At 35.7% G+C, this 22,563-nt stretch overlaps 1 protein-coding gene across 2 annotated transcripts; it reads right to left on the bottom strand.

Moving 5' to 3' along the window:
* Nucleotides 1–251: 251 nt before the first annotated feature.
* Nucleotides 252–21,422, bottom strand: LOC105044416 (pectin acetylesterase 5). Of its 2 annotated transcripts, none has more exons than XM_010922297.4 (12): nt 20,847–21,422; nt 20,654–20,736; nt 20,053–20,182; nt 17,602–17,681; nt 17,307–17,396; nt 15,476–15,600; nt 13,073–13,133; nt 12,192–12,242; nt 12,009–12,086; nt 11,814–11,919; nt 11,564–11,709; nt 252–711 (listed from the first exon to the last, which is right to left on the bottom strand). In XM_010922297.4, the coding sequence occupies exons 1-12, from the start codon at nt 21,067–21,069 to the stop codon at nt 577–579; spliced, it is 1,308 nt and encodes a 435-aa protein (XP_010920599.1). In that variant the 5' UTR covers nt 21,070–21,422; the 3' UTR covers nt 252–576. The 2 variants fall into 2 exon arrangements, with proteins under 2 accessions (XP_010920599.1, XP_010920600.1); XM_010922298.4 differs by having other exon boundaries at nt 252–705; nt 20,847–21,398.
* Between the last annotated feature and the right edge of the window lie 1,141 nt (nt 21,423–22,563).

Raw genomic sequence — 22,563 nt, 5'->3', positions numbered from 1 at the left:
CACAATACACAATTAGTTACAACAAGAAGCAAGCAAAATTCACTAGTACACATGGCTCCGTTCCGACGGACGGATGGTTGCTTAGTTAGCACCTGGAAGGTAGCCGGATTCTAGAAAGAGAAAGCCACGTCTCTTAAGCACTACTTGACTTAACTAGCATCCAGGGAACTCCAAACTGATGTGATATCCATGATATACACATACACGTTCCATCATACACACCAAATTTTTCCTCAAGAAGTCATCAAATGTGATGTCAAGAAACACAATTCTCACATTTATATTAGAAACATACACAGCAGCTGACATCATGAACAATGAGATGGCTATCAGCCACATAAACATATACAGGAGGAAAGCACTTTGAAGGCATTTATCATCATCCCTTGCCATGCTAAATCACTGAAACAAAATAACCGTAACAAGAAACTGGAGGAAGACATCTAGGCAAGATTATCTGGTGTGGCTCCTCAGCCTTAAATCTTTATAAGGTTGAGTATCAAAGCATAACCAATACCATTCAGCCTTTCCGAACTATTTGAGATCAGCTTTAAGGATCCTCATTCTGCAAGTATCCTACATAGGGCCAGGCCAAGGTTGAGCAAGATCCAAATTAATACATGTAGGATTGCATGGATATGGGCAATCAATTTCTTTCACTTTGCTTCTATTAAAATACCAGTCTCCAACTGCCTCTGCAATTGTCTGCTCCTCGAAATAAACATACAATTAGTCAGTGAATCCGTGAATAAAAGTTACACTATAGTCATAAAAAGTGAATTACAAAAGCATGCAAACACACAACTCAGTATGATATTCATACAAAACTGTATGCATTTTTGTCCTGGATTTTAATTTTTCTAAATCTTCAGATAATCATTGGATCTCCACATTTAAGAGGCACCTTCTTAGGAAATCCTTAACAAAGGTGATAATGAAAAGCCCAATCCTCAACAAAGGTGATAATGGAAAGCCCATTTACCAAAATACAAATCTGTGCCTTTTAATATGCATTGACTAGTTAATGATCCTCATATATAGGCACATGAAAAATACTCAGTATTGTTCACAATGTATGCAGCATACTCAGAATTGTTCACAAGAAACTGGTGAGAAGGTAATATAATTTTATTAGATATGAGCGTGCAAACAAATGCCACAATAAATAATTAAAACATCTGAATCCAAATATACTTGAGTCATAAAGAGCCCCCGCTAACTCCGTGCTAGCAGATGCAGTAAGACTGGGCCAGGGGGGGGCGCAAGTGTTCTTCGGAATGACAGGACGTAAAGGGCACGTAGTCGGTGAATCGGGCTGAAAGTGAAAGTTGCCAAAAACTGGTGGAACGCTCTAGTAACCAATTCACTTGAGCGAGACAGAGGAGAGTGGAGTTTCGTGTGTAGGGGTGAAATCTGTAGATATACGAAGGAACGCCAAAAGCAAAGGCAGCTCTCTGGGTCCCTACCGATGCTGTGGTGCAAAAGCATGGGGAGCGAATAGGATTAGATACCTTGATAGTCCATGCCATAAACGATGAGTGTTCGCCCTTGGTCTATGCGGATCAGGGGCCTCAGAATTGTTCACAAGGAACAGGTGTGAAGGTAATATAATTTTATTAGATACGAGCGTGCAAACAAGTGCCACAATAAATAATTAAAACATTTGAATCCAAATATACTTGAGTCATAAAGACAGAGTATCCCTCTAATACAATTTATCTTCCTTCAAATTTCTGATTGATTTAATGAAAAAATGACCAGTAGTTGGCAAGTTCATCCTATTGCACATCTTGTGCAAAACAGATATCATTAAACATTAGAGGGATAAACCTCCTACACATGCAAAACTTATCTCAAAATTTCTTTCATAAAAAATTTATCTCAAATCATACAATCAACTATTATCACTGATCTTGAATTTAGTGTCATTCTAGCAGTTAAGAGAAACAGCAGATGAGACTGTGCAAACTGGGCCGAACCCAGCTGACTTGGCCCAGCATAGCCCAATTTTTGCTAGGCTCGGGCCGAGGTTTTCGGTTTGTTAGGTTGGGCATCAAATTCTTAGGCCCGACAAAGTTCGGGCTAAGTTGGCAATTTCAACCTGGCCTGACTCAAACCTGAACCTATATATATATATATATATATATATATATATATATATATATATATGTCCCAAGAAGCTCAGTGTACAGGATGAACTGGATCCTTCCAGACAACAGAATAAAAATAATCGAGAAAACAATATCTATTTCAAATGATCATGAAATAATCCCAATAATAATGCAAGAACTTTTAAAAAGCCATAAATCAAAATATGAATTTTTTCATATAGGTTTAATTCAGGTTGTAGTCAAACCTCTTATTAGAAGAGGTCTAAATTCAACCATATTATTGTGTCTAAAAGACGGCCGATTTACAGATTATCAAGATTCATTATTAGGTATGGTTGAATCTAGTTTGTTTGAAGATCCTATTTATTTTAACTGCAACATAGATTCGACAATAAAAGCAAAAGATAAAAATATTTTAAAAGCTTTTGAATTAGGAGTAAAGCTTCATAATCTTAAAATACTTCCAGGATCCTTTCCTGCTGCTATTTTAATAAGAATATATTATAAAACCTTAAACACCTTGGATCATATTGGAGCTATTAATAAAAGGACACTAGGGCAAACAGAATATTTCCAAATTGATCCGAGAAAGGAAAATGTGTTTGTTCCTAGGACATTAATTTGAGATCAAATATCATTACTTGATGACTGGGTTCTCAAAAAATCTGTTCCCGCTATCAGGCAAGAACAAAGTTACCTAGAAACTATCACAACTCATCCTGAGGGCGACGTCTCTATCAGATTTAATAGATCAAAGCTGACTAAAAGCCACAGTTGTAGGATGGAATAGACAACTGTACAAGCAAATTCATCCCATAGACAAAGCTATTCGGCAACAACAGGACCTAAACTTAGCCAAGTGAACTCTGAACCTAAAATACCACCATCAAGTTATGAAAAAAGGCCATCCTCCCCAAGGATGTCACCAACCTATTCTCAGATGACTGATTCAAAAATCTGTACAATAACATCAGAATTTCAGATCAATAAAAAGATTTTTTTTAAAAAAATTAGAAAAAAATAAATTAAAAAGACAACAGTTTTTTTAAAAATTTTGATGAGCAAAAAAAAAAATGATACGAGAAGATTATTATTTATTCATGAAATTAATTAAAGCATATTTTTACTTCTTTGACTGGTTCGAAATGAAATCCTCTCAACCCAAAGAAGTTAATATGATTAGAAACAAACCACTAATCTCATGGCAAGATGGAAAAGACCAGATAATTGAGAAAATCCATCCACCCTTACAAGAAATTAAGATATTAGTTAAAGATACTCAGATAACTGCATCCCCATTCAAAATAAAATCTGATCTATTAGAAACTCCAAATGAAAGAGATATAAAAAATATTATTGAATAAATAATTTTACAAACCAAAATCTTAAGACAATTGAAGATCAGTTAACCAGAATTAAGGACACAGTTAGGGAAGCAAAAGTTGAATCTCAATTTGTGAACGAAATTGTTCCCATTTTTAAACCTTTTGAAATTTCTAGAAAACATCATAATCAGTTACAAGGAAAAAATCTTTTGGAAGAATCAATAAAAGGCTAGACACATTAGAATTGATTCATTCTATTTTAGATACTTCTGAATAGTCGGACAAACGGAAGTCTATTGCTGTCCTGACTCAAGAGAATCAAGATAAATTTAATGAGTCAGCTCAGTCAATCCAATGAGAAACTGAGGCAAGCTCAAGCCTTGATAGTCCTAGACTCTCAAGCCCAAACCAACCTTTAGAAATTAACAAGATTCACGGATGGTCAAACCCACAAAGACCCTACTGGCCAAGACCAACAATGCCTGACATGGGTCTAGAAGAAAAGCCCATGATCCACCAAAATCAGTACTCGACCAATGCCATTTATGAATGAAATATAGATGGCCTAACAAAATATAACATCCTTAATATGTTACAAGAAATGACCATGATATCTATGGCCTATAACACCAAGGGTAATGTCTCAGATCATGCTATAGCCCAAGCATTGGTAGCCAGCTTCACGGACCAGCTTAAGGGATGGTGGGACTATTATCTGAATAATGAAGACAAAGCCCAAATACTATTTGTAGTAAAAAGAACTGTAGATGGCCAAATCCTTAGAGATGAAGATGGGTCTGAGTTATAAGATGCTGTCCCTACCTTAGTTTTTGCTATTGCCAAGCACTTTGTGGGTGATCCATCAAAATTTAGGGATAGAACCTCTGAAATCCTAACCAATCTAAAATGAAAAAAATTACAAGACTTTAAACAGTATAAGGATGTATTTTTAACAAGAGTCATGACCAAGAATGATTGCAACCAGCCATTTTGGAAAGAAAAATTTTTAACAGGGCTTCCTACAATTTTCTCAAAAAAAATTAAAATCAAACTAAGAAACCAAAATAATGACAGAATCCCTTATGATAACTTGACCTATGGAGATTTAGTTAATATAATAAATAAAGAAGGCTTGTTGCTATGTAATGAACTGAGACTAAAGCAACAAGTAAAGAAAGAACAAATCTCAAGTAAAAAAGAATTAGAAAGTTTTTGTGAGCAATTTGGCTTGCAGCCAATCAACAAAACAAGAAAATACCTTAAGAAAAATAAAACTTGTAAAGTTTGTCAAAAAAGAAAAACTTTGGATCCAGGTTACAAAAATCATATAATAAACAAAAATCTCTTAAAACCCAAAAAACTAAACCTAAGATCTTTATTATAAAAGAAAAACCATCTATCAAGAAGGATAAAGCACCAATCTACTTCAAGTGTGGCAGGGTTGGTCATTACAGTAATAAGTGCAGAATGAAGACAAAAATAAATAATATAGAAATTAATGAATCAGACTCGATCAATTCCATCAGACAAAATTTAAGGGATCTTTTGTTAGATTCTGACACAAACTCTTCTGATTCAGAAATAAGATCAAACTCATCTCAAGAAACAGGCTCTTTTGATGGAGAAATATGTGTAATAACCAAAGAACAAGATCTATTGTTAGACTTTATTGACAAAATACAAGATCCAGACATAAAGAAAAACTATCTCCTAAAACTTAAGAATTCTTTATCTGAAGAAAAGAAAATAAAAGATATTCAACCATATAATTTAGGAAATATTTTAAAGAGGTTTGAACCAAGTGAAAGAAAGCTTGTTACTTTACAAGATTTACAAAAAGAAATAAATTATATAAAAGAAGAAATTCTTCAAATTAGAAATCCAATAAAATTGTTCGAAAAGAATAAAGAAATTCAAGAATCTGTAGATGAAGAAGACCAAAATTTTATAGGCAATACCATTCAAAAATGGAATGTAAGAATTTCAATTATAATAGGACTTTAGCCTTGATACAGTTGCCTTAATTGATTCAGGTGCAGATTCAAACTGTATCCAGGAAGGGTTGATCCCAACAAAATTCTTTGAAAAAACTAAAGAAAAACTTAATACTGCTAGTGGTTCTGAACTTAAAATTAAATATAAACTATCAAATGCCTTTGTATGTAACAAAGGTATATGCCTTAGAACCTCCTTTATTTTAATCAAGAACCTAAACCAAATGGTTATTCTAGGGACTCCTTTCTTAAATCTGATAAAACCCTTCCAAGTGAATAATGAAGGAATTAAGACAAGATTTTTAGGACAATAACTAGTTTTTCCCTTTATTCACTAGCCCTTTGACAAAACACTTGATCAATAAATCGAATAGAACGAAAGCAAAAGCAAATTGAGTATTTAAAAGAAGAAGTTAATTTTAAAAGGATAGAAGAACAATTAAAGTCTCCAGAAATAGGAGGAAAAATCCAAAAGATAAAAAATAGGCTTATAAGAAACAATTGCTCTAACTTACCTCATGCATTTTGGGACTGGAAGAAACATATAGTAAGTCTACCATATGAAAAGACATTTGATGAAAAAAAATCCCTACTAAAGCTAGACCAATTCAAATGAATAGCCAGATGTTAGAACACTATTAAAAAGAAATAGAATCTTTATTGTCTAGAAAATTGATAAGTCATAATAGATCACCCTGAAGCCGTGCAACTTTTTACGTCCAAAAGCGTGCTAAGCTTGAAAGGAGAGTTCTCAGACTTGTTATTAATTATAAGCCTTTAAATGATGCACTTCAATGGATTAGGCATCCAATCCAGGTTAAAAAGGACTTATTAACTAGAATAGTAGAAGCAAAAATTTTTTCTAAGTTTGACCTAAAATCAGGCTTTTGGCAAATACAAATTGATAAGACGAATAGATACAAAACAACATTCACTGTTCCTTTTGGCCAATTTGAAAGGAATGTTATGCCATTCGGATTAAAGAATGCACCATTAGAATTTTAGAAAATAATGAATGATATTTTTACACCTCATACAAAATTCATTATAACATATATAGATGACATTTTAGTTTTTTTCAAATTCTATTGAACAGCATTTCAAACATCTACAAATTTTTGAGAATGAAGTAACAAAAAATGGTTTAGTAATTTCAAAGTCGAAAATAGAACTTTTTAAAACTAAAATAAGATATTTAGGATATGAAATCAATTTAGAAACAACTAAACCAATTCAAAAATCAATTGAGTTCGCGGATAAATTTTCTAACCAGATATTAAATAAAAACCAGCTTCAAAGATTCTTGGGAAGTCTTAACTATGTAGGAGACTATCACAAAGATTTAAAGATAATAACAAAACCATTATATGATAGGTTAAAAAAAAACCCGCCCCCATGGACGGATAAACAAACCAAAGCTGTAAAAATAATTAAAGGACAAATAAAAACCCTACCATGTTTACATTTAGCAAACCCAAAACTATTTAAGATGGTAGAAACAGATGCATCAGAAATCGGATTTGGTGGTATTCTTAAGCAAAAAAAAGAAAACATCGAGGAATTAATTCAATATCATTCAGAAATATGGAATTCAACCCAACAAAACTATTCAACTACCAAAAAGGAAATCCTTTCTATCATTTTATGTATTCTAAAATTTCAAAGTGATTTACTAAACCAAAAGTTTTTGCTCAGAGCAGACTGCCAGTTTGCTAAATATGTTTTACAAAAAGATGTCAAAAATCTAGCTTCAAAACACATTTTTGCCCGAAGGAAAGCAATTTTATCAATTTTTCATATCGAATTTAAAAAGAAAAAATACAACTCTTTGCCTGACTTTTTATCCCAAGAATTTCTACAGAAAAACCCAGATGGCACCATACTTAAAAGGCCCAGTACATCCAATCCTACACCAAAGCAAACCAAATCAGATTATGCTCAAACCTCCACCTCTAATCTTAAAATCTTTACTATACCAAAACCACACTCACCCTCCGAACATAAAATTTGGTATGAAATTATGACTCAAGAGGAACAGGAGGAAAAACAATCCTCTTTCGCAACTTTCACAAATGAGCAATTAGCGGAATTAGCAAAAGCCAATCCGGCCCTCATGGAAATTGATGTTTTTAAAAAGGCAATTGCAAAATCTTCTCAAACACTGCAGTTGATGTCTTTAAATCCAAAATTAGGCATTGGGATTTCTGACCCAACACCACTAAAAAAATTACCCTTTAAAATTCCACAATCCAATATTTTGATAAAAAACTCCCCAGCAGATAATAACTATCGAAGATGAATATATCGCAAGTACACTGAGGCTTGTGGCTCAAAAAAATTTCCACCCACCTGGCGTTATCAACCAAAAGATGTTCAAAAAACCCCAAAATTTTATGAGTTCATCCTAGTAGATACGGATTCTGTTGCACTCAAGTACTATGAAGATAAAAATAATCCAAATATAATTACTCATTCAATAGTACAAATTTTGAGGGTCTTTACTCCCACTTCTTGGGGAGACCATCCATCAAACTACAAAAAACTTTCTCAAAAATTCTCCCCAATATTTTAATTATTGGAATTATCAAACTGCTTGATACACCGCCTTCCTATATCAAAATCCATTCTTCAAACTCTTATGGCTGTTTTATTTTAAAATTGGTGTACCCTTCCAGTTTTCCTACTGGTTCTCTAACTGGTGGGAATTTTATGGTCCAATTCTCAAAATTCTTCCACCAACTGCTCTAAAAAGCTTTGAACTCTTCAAAGAAAAAGCCATCCTACCAGCAAGAAATCAAAAGTTTCCAATACTCCTAGAATTCTTTTCTCAAGTTGCTCTCTCATGGATTGTTAACTGGAAGTACATATTCTTGCAAAATCTACCCTTACCTTTCACTTTGGGAAGAAAATTTAAAGTTAAGTGGTGGCGAGATTTTAACCCTAAACGAGGCACTAAGCCAAAAGTCCTAGAATGGCTTGCTCACTATTCCCTTCTAGCAACACCAACTATTGATCCACAGACTGCCAAATTTCTTCAGCAAAAATCAAGAACCAGTGCAAGGCTTACAGGGGCTAAGCTAAATCAAAAACAGAATATAAAAAATTGCTATTAGAATTTCTTGCCAAACTAGAAGAAGAAGAAGAAAAAGAAGCCTAAGACCAGGCTAGCTCATCCTCAGATCCTTTCATCCAATTAGAAAAAGAGCAATTCCAAGAGCTGTGACAACATCAAAATTTGGATTAATCCATAATTTGGACGGCACTTTCGCCAACAGATCCAATTCCAAAAAGGACAAGCACCTTTATTCTATTCAAGCTACACTCAATGCATGTGAACAAGCATCTTTACTTTATCAGACCAAGACAATTCAAGCTACAGTCAATACAAATAATTCAAGCTACAGTCAATGCACATAATTCAAGCTACAGTCAGTGTATATGAACAAGCATCTTTACTTTATCAGACCAAGACAATTCAAGCTACAGTCAATGCAGATAATTCAAGCTACAGTTAGTGCATGAGAACAAGCATCTTTAATTTATCCGAACAAAATAATTCAAACTATAGTTAAACTCAGTTTCCAAGACACCGAAAACAGTCTCTACAGTCAAGCACATTATTCAAGGCACCGAAAGTATCATCACTCTATCCAAAACAATCGTATAATCACCCTATTCTACACAGACTCATCCGATCCTTAAGTCCGAGGCAATCTCTATAAAAAGGGAAGCGGGGAAAAGATGAAAGACAATTCCCATTCTCTCCAGGCGAGAGGCCCCTATCTTCCTGCTCTTCCTTAAAGAATCACCAAAATACCAAGAGCCTCTACAAATAAACCAAATCCTTGTACCTCCAAAAAACCCAAACCAAAAATCCTGTACCCAAAAGCCTCCTTGTATCAAATTGAAGGCAAATGGTTGTATTCTCAAATTTTTCAAATCAATAAACTTTGCAAGTTACTTCAAATTTCTAACTCATGTTTTAAATGTTTGTGACAGAATTGCCGAAGCATTTAGTCTCTTCAAATAGTTTCGAGTAAGGAGTAGTTTTCTACAATACTATTTATCTTTCTCAAATATTTTGCATCACCCACAATCACCATTAGTATTGTTCAAAGCACATAAGGCACCCGGTAGCTGAACCAGGGTTGTAAGACCTAACGGCAAGCCAAAGACAAGGACCTTAGCCAATGTTCCTGCTTCAACAGAAAAGGCAAATCCCTAATCTTTGTGAACTGCTTAGGCATCCGATATACCAAAACACAACTAGTTGTGGCTGAGAGTGGTGAAAGCCGGCCACTAAAAATATTTTACTGCTCCCTGCAATGATACTGTTCATTCTTTTTTGCAAATTTACTATTCTACTATTTTATGAAACTTTACTATTTATTTACAAAGTTTTACTATATAAATTATAAAACAATTACCAAAGAAATTTTGGAAGTTGGAAGTTGATTTAAAAGGCCTTGAAACCTTGAGCACTTAGATTCCTTTTAGTGCTGATAGTCCACTATTCTTTGTTTCGCCTGTCCATCAAATAAGATCCCCACTTATTCTAAGCGGTGTATATATATATATATATATTTATATTATATATTATTTATCCTATATGTGATATATATTTTTGGAAAAGGAAGGGTCAAAACTGAGGTACCAAGAATTGTCACAGGAAACATGCGTGGGTTATCTTTTTTTTTCCTCTTTTCTTGTGTGAAAAGATAAAGTTCAATGAAGATTAGAAAGAATTTGAGGGATTCAGCATATGTATAAGATCCATTTGATTTGTACGAAGGATTACTAATGCTTAACTTTTCGAGGAATCCTTCATTAGAGGTTGTGAAGGATTACTAATCCATTCAATTGTTTTTCTATCCTTTTGACCTTGGAGCAAGTCAGAAATATTAAGAAATGGAACCATTTGATTTGAATCATTCTCAACAGCCATGAGATGATTGTCTTAGGGTGATCAATGGATGCTCCTATTATACTTGTAATCTCAGAAAAATGAGAACCAACTATATAGCATCTACATTGATAATTCAAGCATTGGTCATCATTAGTCCGATCCTTTGTAAGAACTATCTGTAATAATGAACTTGCAAAATGGATCTTATAACATGTCTTTGAAAAAAATATAAAATTTCAGATACCAAAATGTGCCTTCTTTCCTCTTTGCCAAGACTTGTCAAGCCCAGAAGGATCTTAAAGCATTGCTCCTCATCAACTAAACCTGTTAGGTAGAATACTCAGCTTGCTAGATGGCTCCTAAGACTCCCTTCTCATATAAGGTTACATGGTTAGGATTTTGGCATGAATTTCCATAGGGTTGACATTAGGCTACCAAGCACTTGTAAAAATCTACTCCATTATCCAGTGGAATCTTCTAAGCTTTAAGTTATGTACCACGGCTCAAACCCAATTTGGAAGTCTAGGTTATTAATTGATTAACTAGGAGATAGGCACATGAATTACATGCCAAATGCTACTTGATATAAAGTACAAGGCACCCCATACTAACTGAATATGCAGTTATCGGCACCCAGGGAAAACCTTCCTTATTCCTTCAACTGTCTTGTTAGAGGCTTGCCAAGATAAGATCACTCCCCTTTGACTAATAAGTGCTCCTGACTTTTTTCATCTACTCCATGCTAGTAATTTTGAAATGGCATCTTGCACATGAGGTCATAGGGTCCTATGATAGAAAGAAGAGGGGAAGGTTGGAAATTACTCATTGAAAAACCTGGAATTAGAAGATAACCTAATTTAATATGAGATCTGAGCCTAAAACTAGATAGAACAGTTTCGGTTGTAGCTATGAATTTAGACATCTACAATTTGAGGTCATGTGTCCAAACCTAAACAATTTCTGTTTTCCACTTACTGACACAAAATGTTTGTCCACAAAAGTAAACATGGGCAACTTTTACATTAAAATGTAGGTCTATCCTTATTAAAGACTGCTGTGTCATATGACATCATATGCATAACCTGTTCCAGGACACTTCAGAATTTATAGCTGAAATAATTTCTGTTTGTAGATTGATATTAGCTTATTCCATTTAGGTATTATGGCATCAGGATAACTTCATTATTCGAAGTGGACAAAGTGATGAAATAAGGCAACGATATCTACCTTATTATTTACTTTTGGAGAATTTGGAGAGTGCCATGTGATATTGCTCATTGTCTGACAGTGTATGAAGCAAGAATTTATAAACATCCCCCCGTTCCTGTTGTGCTGAAAATCACTCAAGGCATTAAGCAAGGCAACCCTGAATCCTGCCAATAAAAATGCAAGAGAGAGAGTTTTTGTATTAAAAATTAGTGCCAACAGAAATAGCAAGCAAAAAATCATGCACAATGAAACTTTTGCAAGTTATAACCTTGGAGGGATTCAATCTGGTTGGAATCACAATTGTGAATGTTCAGCTTGCACCTTTGCCATGATTGCCGAGTATCAGATGATTCTGGAGCCAATATATGTTGTATCTGAACATATTATAAACCATATTGTGAAATCATATTTGAGAAATTATACATATTGATAAACAAAAGAAAGCATAATAGATAAGCATTACCTGCCAAATATCATATGCTGGGTTGAGAATAAAGAATGGGGTGTCTATGTTCTTAATAATCTCATGTGCAAAGAAACACTGAAAAGCAAAGTTGAGGCAAAATTAAAAAAAAAAAAGCATAAGAGGCTGTTTCATCAACTGGTGATAATGTAGATGATCACAAAAGGCAAAATGAAGACCTGCCTGAGATGGTTCCATCCTTGAGGTGCAATCCTGAAAATTTTTTCCTACATTCTGAAATCAAACTGGTCAAGATGGTTCCATTTATGCAATCAAAAGAAGATTAAAACTATTCTTTAACATCTAAAGTCAGTGATTAGAACTAGTGATGGTTCTGCATGAAATCTCAGAGGCAGAACCAAAATTAACTACAGACCAGACAAAGATGCTAAGTCAGAGAACATTATCAGGAATGAAGCTCAAAATTTTAATAAAACAGTATGGAAACAAGAATATATTTAAATGCAGCTTGATGATGAAACCAGTACCCCTTAGAATAATCATATGTCTCTACATGCTCAAAAGAATGTTAAGACAACATCAAGAAACACAAGAATGGATAGATATATTAAAGTTATGGTATTCTGGTGCATCAGCCACTGCATCATATAGTCAGATTTAAATAGAATGGATAAACATAGCAAAAGAAATAGCCTAACCAAAAAAAAATGCAAAAATAAATATAATGCATGTGGTTTTATAAGGGTCATTTTCAGAGACAACATCATTAAGTCTGTGCATATCAGAACAGCTTACGGACTCGTATATTTCCAGTAAATAAAGAGACACACAATCCATTGTATGTATTTAGAATCTGAAGCATGCTGTCTAGGAGAATATTAATCACCGAAAATTCTCATTATGGATCATCTTCACTTTTAAGAAGGTATGACAGACAGACATTGAAATTTTACAAAGAGACATGCATTGAATACAGAAAGAGCAAGCATATAGTGTTGATATATTGTACATAAAAATTTACATAATCCCCCCCTAACAAATATAGATCAGAAGAAAAGCTAGAAATATTCTATTCGTAACATGAGTAAATTGAGAGAGAAAACCTGAAGGCGGATAACATCATCATAGAAAGATCGGATGAACCTTCTCTGAGAAATATCCATCCTGCAAGAAGAGAGGAAAAAACAAGAAAAATAGATTTAGTCAATATGAAGACAAACACCACCTTTGAATCTTCAGATGTATCAATCTGGCCAGTAATGTTTGCACTGTATCTTGAAACTCTTGGCTTAAAATGATCAAAAAAACATACAATTTCCATGATCCAAAAATTTGGAACTCAAAATCAAATCAAAAGGCAAAGAGTTTGACCTAGGCAGGTTAACCTGAACATATTTTGTCAAGCTTTGATTAATACATATAAATAAAGTACAGAATGACTGAAGTGATCCATATTCATTATCTGAACTAAAATAACTTTTAGTTAGAAAGAAGAACACTCTGTCACAAAGAAAAACAGTACGTATAATTGAATTAAGTTACATCTGTAATTCATGTACTACATGATTGACTCTCCAGATTCCTCCCTATATGTGATTCCTTGGGTTGCATTTGGTGCATCGCCAGGCAATCGTGAAAAGTAATCTGAATTGCCTTCAAGAAAGATTGTCACTATTAAATTGCCAGTAATGTTGATTATTATGCTTAGTACATGCAGGTAATGTTGTAGTAAAATTACTGAAAATCTTAATTAACAAATTTGGTATGACAATCAGATTATCGATAATGTGAAATAAAATTTTCAAAATACTCTTAAGTCAAATCTATTAAAAATCTATATATTATGACTTACACTCAATATCATTCTAGCGTCATGGTTGCCAGACGGCAACATGCTTGACCCGGCTCCGACCGCCGACCGCCGACCACCGACTACCGGCCCCAACATCACCGTAGACTGCCATCCCCCGTCGCCACCAGCACTGGTGGGTGAACTTAATTTTTTATCCTTTTTTAATTAAAATGTATTAATAAAAAAATATCAATTAATTTAACTTCATATGTTATAAAACATGTTTTTCGAGAGGACAACAGCATGCTCGATTTGATTGCTTCTCCCCTTCTTCATGAAACGATGAAAACACCTTGACTTTTATCTCGTCTGCATCTCTCTGCACCTTTTATCTCGTTTTCTTCGTCACCACCACAAGCCCACCACTATTTTTATATATTTTATTATTTTTTAAAAAATAATATTTTACTATTATATTTTTTTTTCTTTCTTCTTTCTCCCTGTCCGTGGCATCTCCACACCCACCACCCCCCTCAGGCGGCGCCATCCACGCCTCCTCTACACCCCACCCCTCTCCCGGCCACCCGCGGCTCCTCCGCACAACCGCCCACCCCTGCTGCCCATGGCTCTTGCTCCCTCCGGGGTCTGCACCTTCTCTGCTCTCTATCCCCCACCCCCACCGCCCGTGGCTCCCGCTCCCCCACCCCCCGACAGCCCGCGGCTTCTCCATAGTGACATGGAGGATAGAGACGTTGCTAGTGTTGTTGGAGCCAGAGGAGGTGAGCAACGTGGTGGGCCTGAAAAGTGGGAGGAGCAGGCGTGGTTGCGATGGCGAGGAGGTCGGCGATGGCGGTAGCGCAGACATAGGGTTGGGTGAAGAGGGAGCCGAGGAGCGGCTTCACAGAAAGAAAGGGTTTTGTTTGATTTTTTGATAAGGGTAATTTCATCCAAAATTTTTATTACAAGATTATCAAAGATGTGGTAATCTGGATAGCCACCCCACCCCAAGGCAGTCTGAATTGCCTCATAGAAGGCAATCTGGATTGCCAAGGTAATCTGCATTGTCATCCAAAAGACATACCAAACATAGTAATTTGGTGGGCCCAATTTAAATTGCCAGCATCTAGATAGATTGCCAGCTACCTAACACAACCTTAAAGACATGGATCCTACAAAAAAGAATGTCTACCTATTTAATAATTTCTAGGATTTTGAATGTCACCAAGATGAAAACTAAGCTTAGGGTCAATTTCTGGTAGGCTCTGAAAGTGTGTTCGTCACGAGTTAGTTTCTAGAAAGTGGATTCAAATTTTGGGCATCCAGGATTAACAAATACTGATATTTTCAGCTATTAGTAACCTTCTGAGGTTAAGGTCCAGCATGACTAGAAATGGTCAACTATGACCAACCAAAATAATGTCACAGTCAACCACAGCCAAATATGGCCAGACTGAAACAAATAAATGATGTCATATTCAACTCTTCAAAAATTACTATGAAATGTACTCAAAAGAGAGGTGCATATCTGACCTAGTTACACAAGCCACAACATCTACCTACATTTAGATGCCCTGTGCTGGACAACTTAAATGTCTTAAAGTAACCAACTAGAAGACTTAAGAAATCCACTCTAAAACAGTGCATGCAAGAGATAGTCATGAAGTGCTGTGCAAGAATTACTCATAAAGTGCACAAAATATTGTTAGAGACATACTCATCAAGGAAAAAGCCAGCATCTGCAAGACATTTAACAATGACCTCCTTAGGCAAAAGTGCACGAAAATCTTCACAATGTATGAAAGTAGCCAGACCACCAGCAGAGCATCCTGTTAAAAAAGCCTGCAAACCAAAACGAGGTGTGTCAACATTATGCCTGCAGCTTTATTTTCTAGTTGCACCAAAACTTTTGAGAGTTGCAATGCAGCATGCACAAAAGACACATTAGATATTAGTCTTGTCTACAGCTACAATCTCCAATTTTCATTGTTTACAATGAGAATTATACATCTGATAATAATCTAGGTTACAACTGTAATCATGAAACAATATTTAATGGTGAAAGCATATAAAATAATTTGAAAAGGGGAACATGTACTTAAGCTAAAAAGCTGAAGATGAAAGCAATTATCATGTTCGTGTAATCATGAGGCCTAATATGGGTGCCAAGTGTCAACAAGAACTGCTGTTTGGCATGACAAAACCTCATAACCGACATGGTGGTGCGTGCTGCTTTCATGTGCTCAATGGATTTAAAATAATGATAACTTAGTTGTAGATATGCACACCAAAAAGACTTCATATATTCTACAACTGGCAAAATGCATGTCCATAAACATGATTATTTGACAAATAATGTAAATTACTTGTATTTCAACCTTCAGTGCTTAAATTATCAGTTCGTAGATCCAAGCAGCTATCACGGGGCTATAAAAAATGGCCACTTAAATGCTTCAAGAGCTGATTAAAGAGCTACAGATGCCTAGTTATTTACTTGTTTATTTTATATTTATATGAATGCTAAGCGATCACTTAGTCGGCATAACCAACATGATAGCTGATGGCCAAAACAAGTTAATACATAATTGCAGAACTAAGCATCAAGTTTTTCCTTTTCAAACTGTACCTTTTACCCAAAACAATCTTGCATTTTAAGAATGGTTAAGAATGGTCAGGAGCTCTTCAAATAGTTCCTTTTAATCTACTTTATCTTGTTAAAACTATAAAAGTCTTATTTACAAACAAATGAATGATGCAAAAATGCTATGCCACCTCAAATCAGTGGCTAGAAGAGAAGTAGCCTAGCACATAAACTAGAAGGGAACTAACAATCTATATGCTTATCAAGATTATGTGTATAATTCCTGCATAAGTTAATTTGTAATACTTACATTGCTTGATAGTTTTATAATGACGACCACTAAGAGATATAGTCATAGAGGATTCTGCAAGTAATTGTCTCACAGTCATGATTCTTTATGTATCGGGAAATTCTAAATACTTCACAAAAAAGTTTCATGTTCTATATGTTTCCCCATCAGACTGATTTCACTAATTAATTACAAGTCTTCTTATATTAGAATAACCGAAGCTGGTTAAAATGTATTCATTGCTACATCAAGTTTTTGAATTTTGACAATTCTTTTTTTTCCTCAAGTTTTAAAGAGTACCAAGCATACAAATGTGCATATGTTCAACATCAAAGCGAATGTGATTTGACAACAGTCATGCCATGTATCCACTTCCAGATCTCATATAACAGCTTGCAGCCAAGAAAATCTTGTATGCGTAAATAAATACAATGAATTACACTATTACCCAATAATAGGTGAAAAGTAACTTATCTAATTGCACAGAAGCGCAAGAAAGTATTTAGCAGCGTGTTGATGTGTTCCCCCATGAGGATTGTGATTGTGTATCAAAGATCATGGTTCAAGCAAAATAATTGCATTCAATATTACCATTTATATTATGCATATACAATTATATATGCCATTAAAGATGTTAAAAGGAATTAGTACAAATCAAGTGATATATGAAGGAATGACCTGTTTAGCATTTGCCAGCCCTTTCAACAAGAGTTCATCCATTATTACTTCCCAGATACGCTGACCTCTAAAGAATAGCTTTGTTCCATTCTGAAAATCATAATACCAAAAAATATGACTCAAAACAATTTGGATATGCTGACCTCTAAAGAATAGCTTTGTTCCATTCTGTAAATCATATTACCAAAAAATATGACTCAAAACAATTTGTATGACTTCTACGCTCTCTATAATTACAATGTTAGCCTATAATTTACAGGTCAAACATATCACACGGCAACATCATCGCACATACCTGAATGCCACTTTCTACATCCCCAGAGTATGACGCACCATCACAGTATCGTATCTTAACTTTGTTCCAGTTATAGAAATCTAATATAGACAACAAAGAGAGAAGAACTCAGGAAATGCTCAACAATAGAAAAAAAAGTGGGGAATCCAAAGGATGATCAACACCAAGAGCCCTCATATTAGGTTAATTAATAGGAAAACAAAGTCAATTTCTCATAAGATTTTAAAAAAAGGGGAAATCAAGCTATAAAGAGTGTAATCATGCAATATCAGATTAATTTAGTCACCACAGAAACAGAAAATGAAAACAGAATTTATTTTAAAAAAGTATATATTCGAAATGAATTTGAAAATAATCAAAATGGGCAAGCTTAAGCCTGCTTTTATTCATGTACCCTAGTTAGAAATGTCAAACAAGCCAATGTATGCTTCAACAAAGATCTACAAGGGCTCACCTGAAATTAAAACAACTACATTTTGCTTGAAATGAGCTAAGCCAAGCCATGCTTGGACAAAGATCCCCATGGGCTCATCTGAAATTAAAAGAACTGGATTTGGGCTAAAATGAGGCAGCATCAACCAAGCATGAGTACAAACCATCTGTTAATTGCAAAAACCTAAGCCCACAACAGACCTACAAGGTCCAGTAACTCCAGTTGACAGCTGAAGATGGAATTGTCCTTAAAAGAGCAACTGAGAACTAGACAGGGCCCTAGTAGGATCTGGATTTTGACTGCTATACAACACCTCTCGTTTCATCATTAGACAAATGTCTATAGCACCATCACCTGCCTAAGGCCACACGAAGATAATGAAAGAGAAAAGGTAGCCTCGTGAACACACACACATACACCCACCCACCCACCCACACACACACAGATCATTGCTCCACATGCCAGCATGGGCAGAAATGGGAATTGCCTCAAGGAATGCATGTAGAAAAGGAGCCCCTTGAGGGAAAATCTCATGATTGCATTCCAAAACAAAATCAAACTTGAGCCTGCAATTCTAAGGGCAAGTGTAGATTAATTACTTCAAAAGTTGATGTTAAAACTTCATTAAATCAAAACCAATACAAAAGAGCATGAAAAAAAAATTAAACATATGGAACACCTAGACAGGTAAGCTTTATCCTAATTGCATGTTTCATGAGCAGCTTTGCACCCATGACCCAATCCTCTATCAAGTTGTGTTTTAATCCCCAGACAAGGCAAGTTTGGCATTAAAGAGGCCTAACATAATACCCAGAAATCCAATAACTTGAGAAGAAACCTACCTACACATTTTAAGTTGATGCAACTGGGGAAGAAACTCTGTAATCTGTCCCCAAATCTGGAATTAGTCTCAATCAAGACGGACAAAGCTGAGATGTAACATAGGTTACTTGATTCATCTCTTAACATAAATATGTGTAATTGTGAGTCCAATATCTAACATACAGTAACTGAAATGATGGAGAAACAGTTGCTCTCCAAGACAATACGAAGGATACTTGTTTATTGCTCTTTGACAGAGTTAGATGCAGTATACACAAGCCAAATAACCTACATGCAATATTTTAACTTTCTGCAAATTCATAAATATCATCTTCACCCTCCATAGCTAAGTTGAAACACAAGAAACAGACTTCCGGAGCTTTTCTTTCCTCTATGATCAGTTCATATTTCATGCCTTCATATTGCAAAAATTACAAAAATATGCAGACCCCATTTTGCTTAATAATCATCTTACTCCTGTCTATGCACATGCAAACATCATAAAGCAGAGCAAAAATTCCAGATGCCTCTTATAATATGATGTGAATTTTAAGATGTCTAAAAATTTTCAATGTCTACTTAAAAATACCAACTTAAAGTATGATGCACCCTCAGATTCATGACATTGGCTATTGCAACAGATATTTATTGTCAACAGGATGTGGACAATCTTTGCCCATAGGTAGACAGCTTAAATACTCGTACCAAAGTGCAAAATCAATAATCAGGTTGTTCTGCACGAAGAGGAAGTAAAAGAGTTTGAGTTGCCATGCAAACAAGCAAGTAAATTAGTTCAGTTATGTCAAAACTATCTGAAAATAAGATGGAGGGAAATTAGTAGAATACTACATGTCATAACTGATAAAGTCAGGATACTTATCCTTACAGCAATGCAAAATATTATCTCCATCTGAAATATTGTTTTAATTGTTCAACATATAGATGGAACTTCAGAAATAGCTAGTGCAAGTGACTAAGTGAAGTTTTCCTAAATGTGGATTACTTATTTTCCATGATACTGGTCAATGAAACAGGAATATTTAGATAAAACCACAGTTTATAGATGCCAAAAGAATATGCATGGGGTAGCTCCACTAGAGGTGAATGCATGCACTATTTGTTAAACCTCATACTGTAAACTTAACCAGCACGAGTTACGGAACAAAATCTATCTCATATAAACAACAAACAATTACCAGGATTTTGTGATGGAACGTTGCTTAAAATGCCATCAAAAGGAACCTGGTGTTGCATGTAAATTGATGAGCCTAATGCTGTCATCTTGCGTGACGCGCATGATGCCACACTGTTGCACCAGCCTCCACCCTACAGCTTAAGAAAAACAATCAGATGACTGGTCAAAGAAAAGCAAAAGCTCGATGAAGTCAATAGTCTTTATCCTAAATCAAGTAACACATGCATGTATTACCAATATGCGTTTACTAGCAAAAACTGAGACAAGCATTAGACTTTCCTGTGCTGCGTACCTTGGAAAAGAACTTCAGTTTCATCCAATACAATGCCAGGAAAGCTATGAGTATATAATGCAGAATTGCAAGCATAAACATAGAAGGAAATCTGAAGTTTTCAAGGTCAAATCATTAATTCAGTACGAATCTTGATTAATTTTTATTTTCAAGATAATTTCTTTTAAACTGCGATAAGAACACAAGAAAACAAGAATCCAGACAAAAGGCAGTATAGGAAAGCACACAACGGATGACAGTAATTGGGTAAAGGGATACTGCAGTGCCAAAGATTCGATCTTTTTAGGGCAAAATTGCAAGAAGCGGGTACCTCTAAGTGGAGAAGCCAACTGTCCTTGCCGGACCCGAAACCCCTCTGGAAGTGATACCCGGGAGGACTTCCATCTAAACACACTGCATCCAAGAAAAAGAAACTTTATCAAAAGCGGTAGACTTGTTTTTTATCGGTACAGAAATCAATAGTTAAAGGAGAAAAAAGAGCCTAATCTTGAAACTTGTCATACCGGCGCCCTTTTTCTGGGCGTCGCGCACGAGGGTAAGATGGACGAGAGCGGGATCGGAGGAGCCGGCGGGCGGTCGAAGTCCGCCGGCGATGGGTCTTTCGCGGAGCCAGGAGGCGACGGCGAGGAGGAGGACGGTGAGGCCCAGCGCGATGATCGCACGCTCTTGGCCGCCGCCGCCACCGCCTCGCCTTTGCCACCAGAGGCGAAGTGGGTGGATGGCCATGGAGGCGCCGAAGAATAATAATTTAGGAGGGGTCGATGCGAGCTTGGGGCCGACGGGGCACCGATCGCCTCCTCTTCCCTTCTTATTTCCATATCCGATCGTCGGGTGGTTCAATTGTTAAAAGAATATCACTTCACAGTTCACCTAACATGTGTATGCTTTAAAAGAAAAATCAATAAGATCTGGCCTTCAGATGGAGTTCATTAGAGATCCTCGTATGCGTGTCTTCAGGTAAATATAATAATTTCAGCCATTGTCGACTTCCTCGATCCCCAGACATGCGACTGACTCAGCTCGGCTTGGCTCACAAGTATACATGTTCTCAAAATGATAGCACGGGCATCTGCCTTCGTTCGAAGTTATCCAAAATTTGTTGTGCAATGCATAGTTGATGTAGGATTAAACACACCACACTCGAATCCGGCGAGTTACCTACCTATTAATCGTGTATCAATTCAATGCCAAGAACATCTTAATTACTTATACGAGATATAAAAATCTAACAAACATCTTCTTGGCTAGTCTTTTTGAGAGGGGTTTGGAATTGGAACGATCAAAGCTGCTTCATTTCTTTATGACTTTGATCATAAAGAAACGATCAAAGTCAGGGTGAGGGCTTATAGAGAGAGAAGAGAGGACAAGAATCAAGGAATGGAACTTCAAGAATCTATCCCATCTCCAACTGAAGAATGGAAGTGGATCTGAGACGAGTTTATGGAGACCTGGATTTGAATTCTTGTGGAGAGTTATATGCAAATATACATGTCCTACTTTGTATCAGTCCAGGCAAGCGAGCTGCAGAATTAGTTTAGACTGAGATGATGATTATTCTCTATAAAACATCCTAGTGTTGCATATAACTGCAAATAGATTCCTATTTCTTTCTCTGTGCCCGTTTTACCTTCATTTGGCCTGCTGGGAATAATTAAAATTTAAAACTGAGCTAGTTGCAGCGAGCAGCTTGCAGGGACTATTTAGATTGAAATAATAAATATTTGTGCACAACCATTTTTGTATGGTCGCTGCTTTATTTGTCGGCACGGTTTGAACTAGCCTCAGCCGGCAACATGCCGGTAATGGTTAAAACATGCCAGACTGAGCTAAGTTACGTAGCCCCCACATGAGTCCAGATTTTCAAATAGGTTCTCATTTTACTCAAAGGCTCAGCCCGAGCTAATCCCTGTAGTCGAAGTGCAAGAACCAGTTGATTTAGAGACAATGATTGTGAATCTAACCTTATATTTATAGTGTTCAGGATACAAATCTGTCCTTGTTTCATTCAATGGCACGATTTAAAGCATGTAGTTACTCACTCAATATGAGATGATGAATATATGCACATAAACCCCTAGTTGAGTTGAAATTGCAAGCGGCTTTTTATTTCATCTTGTTGTCTCAATTTAAACTAGCGGACTAGTTAAAGAGTTGAACTTAGATGATTATTTCGTATAACCCCCTAGTTGAGTTTTAAATTATAAATAGATTCTGATTTCA

The sequence above is a fragment of the Elaeis guineensis genome, chromosome 5 (assembly GCF_000442705.2).
Source record: "Elaeis guineensis isolate ETL-2024a chromosome 5, EG11, whole genome shotgun sequence".
Taxonomy (NCBI): domain Eukaryota; kingdom Viridiplantae; phylum Streptophyta; class Magnoliopsida; order Arecales; family Arecaceae; genus Elaeis; species Elaeis guineensis.
The sequence above is the reverse complement of the archived record's forward strand: the minus strand, read 5'-3'. Positions and strand labels throughout refer to the sequence as shown.